Genomic DNA, 9,183 nt, shown 5'->3' on the forward strand with positions numbered 1-9,183 from the left:
TCTTGTTTTTGAATTTTGGTTATTGTTAGTTTGGCTGCCACGTCAGCACTTTTGTTTTGACAGTTTATCTAAGTTAATAAATTAGTTTCCTTTTTACAATGAGTCTGCGTTCTGGGTTCGCCTCCGTTTTCCCCCCTTCTGACAAGAGGAGCTGCCCAGCTTCCTCGGGGTTATCTTTGGCCTCCTGGGGATTTCTCTGATTAAAACCCTCCTTACCTACTCCTGAGTTTTGGTGGATGACCCTCTTTAGGCAGGTTTGCTGTGGTGGCATCATATTTCCATTTCCTAAGAATGGATTTAATGGCGCTCTGTGGATTGTTCAGGTTTTGGGGTATTTTTTGCAACCCAACCCTGATCTGTTCTTCTCCACATCTCTGTCTCTGACCTGTGTGGAGTTCCTTGTTCTTCATGATATCTCTGGCTTGGTAGTTGAACTAGTGTTGATTCTGGGGGCTGTTAGAACAGGTGTAAAGATACTGAGATCATTTGACACTTAGATGACTTTATTTAACTAATTATGCGTCGTCTGAAAGTAATCGTTGATGCTTTAAAGCCCAGAAAGTGAATCCATATTCATGTGCCACTTCTAATTAAGTTTTTGAGTATTATTTAAAATTATGATCCTTTTTTCCTCCCATTTAACTTCATTAGTCTGCAATGTGTCCAACACTCATAATTAAATTGAAAAAAAACAACATTTAAATTAAAATTTGTAGGAAACAAAATGGAAAGAATACCAAGAGGGGGGAAGTGTTGGTAACAAGGATGCATGTAGTCAACCAGAAACCCAAAGCAAGAAACCACACACAAAGGAAGTACACTTTTAAAATAAAACAGGAAATCCAGCAAATACTAATTGAACAGTTGGTCATCTTTGAGTTTACAAATGCAGCGGAGATTATCTGATCTGAAGAAAGTAGAAATCACTTTTTGACATTCAGATATTACTCAGGTGACATAAAAACAAACATATTTGGGTATTTTTGTAAGTATCTCCAATCCCTATATGTTACTGTTTTTAAAAAGTTTACACAAAAACTATCTCAGAAATGTCAAATAATCTCACTCCAGTATTTATATTATTTCTCATGTTGTGTTTTAAAAAAGATCACTGAACTCCATCATGAGAAGTAAAAACGTTAGTTTTTTAAACTGATCTGTCTCTGCTGTCTGTCTAAAGAAGGAAGGAACAGAAGCTGTGGTTCAGACACACACAGAAAAAACCTTGATGTTTCTGTTGTGTGTGTGTGTGTGTGGGTGGGACTTCGAGCAGCGAGATGAAATGCGTATCTCTCTGCAGCGATGAATCAGTCAAGAAAGATGAAGCTTCTACTGAGAAGTCTGCTTCTTAGCGCTCTCTGTGCTCTCTCATCGTGGAGTAAGTAGAAACATGACTTTACGTTTAATGTTACATTTGAGCATAACTTGTATAAATGATCAGAATTTTATTTCCCCAGAAATGTATTTGCTGTTAAATGTTTTGACAGTTATCACATTAATGTGCATAAATGCACATTGTACTTGGGCATCATAATCTTGCTCTCAGTAGCTTAAATGTTAAAAACACGTTTTCTTTGGTTCTGTTCAAAGGTTTTAAAAATCTGCTACTGTGAAATGGTAACTCAGTGGAGTGCACAATCTAATATATTTTACCCCACTGTGTCTCTGTCCAGGTGTTTCATCAGACACACTTGTTGTGAGTCAGAGTCCTGATGTTTCTGTCCTGGAGGGAGAGACAGTAAACATCTCCTGCTGCTGGAACAAGACGGACAGAAGAGTTGGCATTAAATGGCTGAAAAACCAAACAACTATAAAGAATAAGACTATCCTAAACCAGTCTTCAGACTCTCTGAAGGAGCAGGCAAGAAGCTGTTCATTTCTGATCCTTTCAAACATCACTAACAGAGATTCAGGGTCATATATCTGCAAGGTTTCTGTGGAGATACCAGTGTTAACTGAAGCAGAAGGAAAAGGTACAACCATCACAGTTACAGCCAGAGGAAACACATCTGAAAACTCTGCAAAAGGTAAGTTTTGCTCACAAACCTTAGTCTTGCATAGAAAAAAAAATCTTATAATAATAAAAACATGTGCTTCTTTTTAATAACATCAAGAAGAAAGCCGTGGTCCTCCCAGCAGTCTACCACTTCCCGTTATGATCAGCCTGGCTGTATTGGCACCGTTGTTCCTCGTCGCTCTCGTCTGTTTCTGCTCTCTGCGGAGGAAACAAGGTAAAAACAGAAACATTTGTATTGTTATTCCTGAAACAAAACATTCCCTCAGATAAAAACAAATAAATGTTTTGTCAAGTGGACATATATAGCTCTAATTTTCCATAAACAATTGACTTAAACTACATGTTTTATTTTTAATGATGGCATAGAGAGTTGTCTAAAAAGGTCCACAGGGAGCCTTGAGAGACATTTAGATCAACAGGAACATTGAAAAAAATGATTGCTATTGAACTATTATGATTTTATATTATTTTTGCATGTATTTATTATTTATTATTAATTTATTTTATTATTTATTATATTACAATGAATCTTCGCAGGCAAAAAAAGAATGACTCAGCTTTTTGACATCCAACTGTCTTTAACCACAATTTTTGAAATTCTGTCTCAGTTCCTTCTGTGTAATACACATTGTGAAATGTCTCTAACGAAGAGTTGTCTGGCTTTTACTTCAACAGAAAAAGGTTTATCCATTTGACCACTGCAGCAATGCATTACTAACAAAAACAATAAAATGCAAAAAAAGAACAAGACAGTCATTGTAACTTAGCCAATAAAAGACAAAATCCTACTTTCCAGAATATTAGCTTTCATCAAATGAAATGAAATTTATTTATGCCGCATATTTAAAAATAACTGCCATTGGACAAAGTGCTGCACACAAAACAATAACTAGTAAAAATATAATAATACCGAACACAAGAGACCATAAAAACAAACAAAAAACAAATAAACGTTTTAAAATATGATAAGAGTTCAAATAAAAAAAATAAAATTAAGCAAAAATATATCAACTCTCCTGCTGTATTAAAGGCCAGTGAGTACAAATGTGTTTTAAATGGAGAATTAAAAACACAAAGCGTTGAAGCCTGTCTGATATGAAGGAGCAGCTGGTTCCACAGATTAGGACCTACAACTAAAAAGACCTGATCCCCTCTGTGGACCAGCCTGGACCTCGGGACACCTAAAGACCTGATCCCCTCTGTGGACCAGCTTGTACCCTGGGACAACTAAAATCAAATTATCATTAGATTGGAGGGATCTGGAGGACACATAAGGCTGCAGGAGGTCAGACAGGTAGACAGGAGCCCGCCCATTCAGGGCCTATAGGTCATCAATAAAACGTTACTACTGGTGGTGGTCAGAGGGCTCAGTGGTCCTGGTGTGATGGCAGCCTCACTTCTATCAGCCCGCCCCAGGGCAGCTGTGGCTACAGTGTAGCTTACCGCCATCAGTGTGTGAATGTGAGGATGAATGGGTGAATGATTGTAGTGTAAAGCGCTTTGGAGTCCTTGGACTAGATAAAGTGCTATACAAGTGCAAGCCATTTACTATCAATAAAACTTTAAAAGCAATTGTAAAATAAACACAGAGTCAGTCAAAAGAAGCCAGCACTGGGAGATATATTCATGCTTTTTTTTGTTTATGTTAAGAGACGAGCTGCAGTGTTTTGAACCAACTGCAGTCATGAGAGGCTGGCCTGGCTAACACAACATACAGAGTTACAATGATCTAGTTGGGATGTAAGAAAAGCATGAATAACCTGTTCAAATCCATTAGAGAATAAAAACAATTTCACTTCAGATAAAAACCTAAATAAAAAAGTTTTTTTTTTGCTACAGATCTAATCTGTTTCTGTTTGTTAAAATTTGAATCAATTATCTCTCCAAATGTTTTATATGAGATTTTACAAACAGCTCGAAACTATCCAGATTCGTAAGAGAAGCGCTGCTTTTTCCACTGGGACCAAAAATAATAACTTCAGTTTTATTCCATTGAAATTTAGGAAGTTTGAAGCCATCCAAGCTCAGTGAGGCAACAAACAGGGGTTTCCAAGGAAAAAAATGAATGCACTTTAACTGAAGGTAGATCTTAATGTTGTCTGTGTAGGAATAAAAAGAGATGTTACGTTTTCTAAAGACGGAACCAAAGGGGACCATGTAGATGAGAAAAAAAAATGGATCCAAGAATTGATCTTTGGGGAAATCCACATGAGAGTGGGGCTAAAGAAGAAGCAGATTGTCCAAGCCTTACAGACTAACTCTTATCAGAGAAGTAAGACCTGACCCAGTCTAATGAAGAGCCTTTGATACCACGGAGCTCCTGCCGGGTGGTAGCCTTGTGGTTAACACCGTACCACCTGCCTTCAGCTTTTACTATATAAGGTTACTAAATAAAGATAGAATGTCACCTAAAGAACAGACCTAGTGGTTTTAATCAAACAAAGCCTCGACTCTTAAAGTGATGAGAGAGTTTGGACCTGGTTCTTGCTCACTTGTAAAAATAACAAAAAAAAGTTAAGAATTTATTTCTAACATGCTACTGAGCTCAAAAGTTTGTTAAAAAAAAGAAAAAATGACAGCACTAACACCAAGACTAATCATCATTAATATGGCAAACAAACAATAATGAGTTTCAAAAAGTTTTCACATCTTAAGCCTGTTAATGTTCCAAACTACTCTGAGACTAGATCAGATTAAAGTGAATTTGATATGATTTTTTTCCAACAAGTTCATATGTGAGTACTTTGGTGAGGTTCACTTTAACTATAAGTTCTGTTTGTGGCCATGAAAATCCAGAAAAACCACATGTACTTCAATTTAATTCAGTTTATTTATAAAATGTCAATTCACAACAAAAGTCATCTCAGGATACTATACAAAAACATTCACATACATTATAAAATGTAAATTAATAACAGTTATCTATCCAAAAAAGGCAGCAGATTGTATTGAATCTTCATTTTATTTTCTTGACATGTGAAACACGATTTGCACGTTTCTTGTGTAATTTTTGTAAATGTATTTTTAACACATTTGTGTAATCACTTCACTCTGAAGTAATGCTGTTATTCAAACATTTATTTTCAGTGATTGTTATTTTGAGTAAACAGTGATCGGAAGAGCCGAAGAGTAAAGTAGTTTAAATATGTGACAGTAACAACTTAACCAGTTGATTTTGGTAATATAAAAAACTGATTTAAGCATAATAATAATAATAATAATAATAATTAATAATACCTTTTTTGTGGTGTAGTATACAATAAACACACAATAAAGTAAACATTAGAACTGTAATAGAGTGGTTACAGAAAAATTGGTGGGTGACAAAACCAAAACAAATCTGCAAATCTAGAGTTGCAGCATTGTTTTTATTATCTTTTATTTATTCACACATTATTAATGTTGAGCACGGTAAATTTAAACCTTTGCTAAATTTACAAAGAATCCGATTTTTTGTAACTTCCTTAAAGCCTGGAGGCTGGTGTTTGAATGTTCCCAGAGCTAAAGGACTCAAAATAACAAAGATTATTGTTCCTCTAGAGACCAATATGTCAAAGTTTCTGACAAAAATGAATACATCTTGGCTTTTCATTGGAAATGCACCAATTATTCATTTCTGAGCCGATACAATGTTAAAACATTTCATCACGCTGAAATCAGCAGCCAGTTTCAAATGTACTTCGTAATGATTTTTGTTTTTGTTTAATATGAGGGAAACAAAAAATACGAGTTCTAAAAAGTTAAGTATTTAAATGTTTCAAAAGACTTTTTAGCACCTTAAACTGCTCAGTCACTGTAATCTTCAGCACTTATGTTGCCCAACCAAATGTTTTCACACGGATGGTAAATAAATCTTCAGAGTGACAAATTCTCGACATGACAGAAAAACTTTGACCAGGCCAACAAAGACTCTAACAATCCTGAGGAGGAAAGGGATTAGAAATAGCTTTTCATGCAAGTGTGTCTGACAGAAACGGAGTAACTTGCTGCAGTTTGAAAGCTTGGAGTCCCACACTTTTGATTGAGAAAGCTCCACAAATAAGCCAAATGTCTACAAAAAACAAGAAAAGAAGTCTGGTTGCCTTAAAGAAAGAAAGAAAACAAACAAAGTAAAACTTAGAATCACTATCTCCTAAGTGAGAGAATCTACACCAACACACATCTGATTGTCATGGTTTACTTTTGGTAAATCAGCCCATCTTAAAGCTGCAAACTCAGTTCCAGAGTACCATTATGTGAATGTGGTTACTAAAGTAAACACAGGTTAAAACAAATATCATTTCAAAGACAAATCTATGGGATCAGTAGTTGTACCCTGCGGTACACCCCAGACAAGTACCTTGTGTTTGTCAGCCAAATTATCTTTTTCACAGTAATTTTTCAGCGGGAAATAGAAAATGATTTCCTGCTGCAGTCCAAGCTGCTTTCTGAAACTGATACTTTAGGGCCCCAAGACTGTTATTAAAGCTAAACCGTCACCGAGTGGTGAGAAGTGCAAAGCAGTATTAGCTAAAGATTTGGAGAAGTAGGGAAAGTACTGACTTTTAAAGGAACAAACTGATTTGTCCAAGTTAAAGCTGAAGGTCAAGACCTTGATGCATGTGTCTGTTTGTGTGTGTGATTCAGTTCAAGCAGCCAGGGTGATCTACGAGGTTCCCCACACCGACTCCATGGATGCCGAGATGGACAAACACAGCACCACGTCTTCCCGAGGCTCCACTCAGTGGGTGAGTATGAGAGGCATTCAATCAATCAATCAATCAATCAAATTTTATTTGTATAGCACATTTCAGCAGCAAGGCATTTCAAGGTGCTTTACATAATTAAAAAACAAAATAAAAACAGCGTGTGACAATGAATAAACAGTAAGAAAGAGACAAACATCAAAAACCCGCACTCTAACCCTAATTTAGCCATAAGCAACTCTAAACAGGTGGGTTTTAAGTTGAGATTTAAAGGCACCCAGTGTTCCAGCTGTTTTACAGTTTTCTGGAAGTTTGTTCCAAATTTGTGGTGCATAGAAACTGAAAGCTGCTTCTCCTCGTTTGGTTCTGGTTCTGGGGATGCAGAGCAGTCCAGAACCAGAAGATCTGAGGGGTCTAGACGGTTGGTACAGCGATAACAGATCTTTAATGTATTGTGGTGCTAAACTGTTCAGTGATTTATAAACTAACAACAGTATTTTAAAGTCTATTCTTTGAGCTACAGGGAGCCAGTGTAGGGACTTTAAAACTGGTGTTATGTGCTCTATCTTCCTGGTTTTAACAACCAGAAAGATAGAGAGGGACTTTCTGTCTCAGTGTGCTGAGGAACAGTCATCGTGGTTTGGAAATGACAAATCAAAACCTCTGATGTTTTTAAGGGTTGCGGATTGTCACTTTTCATCAGGTGTAACTGGTTGTGTTGAGACAATGATAAAAACCTATAATGATCTTCAGGTTTGTGCCTATACTGGATGTGTCTAAAGACCCCCACCGACTCAAATCTTTATTTACAAATAAAAACACTTGTCTATTAAGCACCAAAATCTGTGATGAAATGATGAAAATATGCTTTCAATAAACGCTTGTTTCTGTTTGTTTCTGTGATTTACTTTAGTGCCAGGTACCTGTGTACGACTCCTTGGACTACTTCGAACAAGTGGAGAGCAAAGGAAGTGGATGAGGATTTCTACTTTTCCATTGTGTATATACTGTGCATTTCTTTATCTGAATCAAACTCATTTTATCTGTGTAAATACTTTGCATTTTTATATAAACTGTATCTTTTCTGTCATTGTGGCTAACTCCTTTATTCATGTTTATGGTCAAAAAGTGAGTGTACAATCACGAGTGAGAGTTTTTTATCAGGAAAAATGTGCCAGATGTACCTTTGGTCTGCCCTAACCTTACATCCTGCAGTGGTCCTCGTCACTGAAGCACACGAACTCTGCAGCGGTGGTGCAGGTTTCACAAGAGCATATCACACAAAGAGCATGAGTGGAAAGTTTGGTGTTTCATCTCTGCTGCATAATAGGTCATTGACAGGAAGTGGAAAAAATGCCTGTGACGGTCAAAGTCTCGCTGTGCGTCTTCAGTTTACAAGATACCTCAAGTGTATTTTGCTGAGACCATGTTCTACTGATTTTATCAACAAATCTCTCAGCGTTGGTGATCTTAAATACAGTTATGTGCTCCAATTCAATTTTGTTTTTAACAGGACAGTGCATATTGATAACAGTACATCTGTAACATGCCAGAGTTAGCCAGAGGCTAGTTTTCATCTGCAGTCCTGGTAGCCAGTAATGGCACCCTAAGAAAACATGAAATGTTACACAATAAAATCATCAACAGTTAAGAACGACATATTAAGACAGTTCACGTGTTAGTTCATAATAGAAGAGCAACAATGATGGCAGAAAACAGTAAGATACAAGTGGACACAGTTCTGAGGATCAACATAGCTGTTCTTTAAACACACATAGAAGTAGCACAACGTAAAAAGCATAAAATCATCACTGAGTGTCAAACATTAATAAAACCGATTAAAACATTTGGTAGATGCATGATAATTTAACAAACAATGCTGATAAAATCATAAAAACACGTGGTTCACACTGGGTCAAAAGAGAATCATACATTCACAAGAGAAGCCCATTATGTCTGCGGCAAATCTGACCACTGATCAGCCATTGTTTACGATGAACGCTAAATAATTTATTTGTGTTGATGTCTCTAATTGTTGTTGAAATGGTATTCCATTCATGAGTAGCTTTAACAGATAAAGCTGACTGACTTTAATGGAATAATGCAGTCACTCGGGGACACTCCTCGAGTGGTTCTACGTGTAGATGTTCTTGGACTGATAAAATCACTAAGAGGAGGTTTTGTGGAAATTCCACAAACCTTATCGGTAAAAACACTGCTGGCTGTACTGAAAGCAGAATTGCACTTAAAGTTATCAGGGGAGTTTTTACAGAAATAGAAAATGAACACATCCATACAAAAAAAAAAAACTGTACTTGAGAAAATTGCTCATTTGAGAGCAAGTGAGTTAATTTTTAACTTTGTTTATTTTTTGAAGCACTGCCTTTCCAAGAGCTTTAAAAATGAAGCTGCTACATAATTTCCCTCCTTACAGATTTCTTCTGTTTTTGCTCAGATCAGCAAACACATTTTAAGATCACT

General features: G+C 36.5%; 1 protein-coding gene and 1 long non-coding RNA gene across 3 annotated transcripts; one reads left to right on the forward strand and one right to left on the reverse strand.

Moving 5' to 3' along the window:
• The first annotated feature begins 1,238 nt into the window (after nt 1-1,238).
• LOC108239384 lies at nt 1,239-7,792 on the forward strand. Of its 2 annotated transcripts, none has more exons than XM_025007196.2 (5): nt 1,239-1,378; nt 1,674-2,027; nt 2,118-2,231; nt 6,644-6,744; nt 7,616-7,792. In XM_025007196.2, the coding sequence occupies exons 1-5, from the start codon at nt 1,303-1,305 to the stop codon at nt 7,679-7,681; spliced, it is 711 nt and encodes a 236-aa protein (XP_024862964.1). In that variant the 5' UTR covers nt 1,239-1,302; the 3' UTR covers nt 7,682-7,792. The 2 variants fall into 2 exon arrangements, with proteins under 2 accessions (XP_024862964.1, XP_017277551.2); XM_017422062.3 differs by having other exon boundaries at nt 1,240-1,378; nt 2,115-2,231.
• LOC119617153 lies at nt 2,475-3,335 on the reverse strand. The gene is made up of 2 exons (XR_005233340.1): nt 3,207-3,335; nt 2,475-3,160 (listed from the first exon to the last, which is right to left on the reverse strand). It is a non-coding gene; the product is annotated as an uncharacterized LOC119617153 (long non-coding RNA).
• Nucleotides 7,793-9,183: the final 1,391 nt, after the last annotated feature.

This window comes from Kryptolebias marmoratus, linkage group LG7 (assembly GCF_001649575.2).
Source record: "Kryptolebias marmoratus isolate JLee-2015 linkage group LG7, ASM164957v2, whole genome shotgun sequence".
NCBI lineage: Eukaryota > Metazoa > Chordata > Actinopteri > Cyprinodontiformes > Rivulidae > Kryptolebias > Kryptolebias marmoratus.

Bases quoted from the DNA above. Each gene is read 5' to 3' on its own strand.
- LOC108239384 (XM_017422062.3), top strand. From the start codon at position 1,303: ATGAATCAGTCAAGAAAGATGAAGCTTCTACTGAGAAGTCTGCTTCTT. The intron at 2,028-2,114 runs GTAAGTTTTGCT...AATAACATCAAG, and splicing joins ATCTGAAAACTCTGCAAAAG to AAGAAAGCCGTGGTCCTCCC. The intron at 2,232-6,643 runs GTAAAAACAGAA...TGTGTGATTCAG, and splicing joins CTCTCTGCGGAGGAAACAAG to TTCAAGCAGCCAGGGTGATC.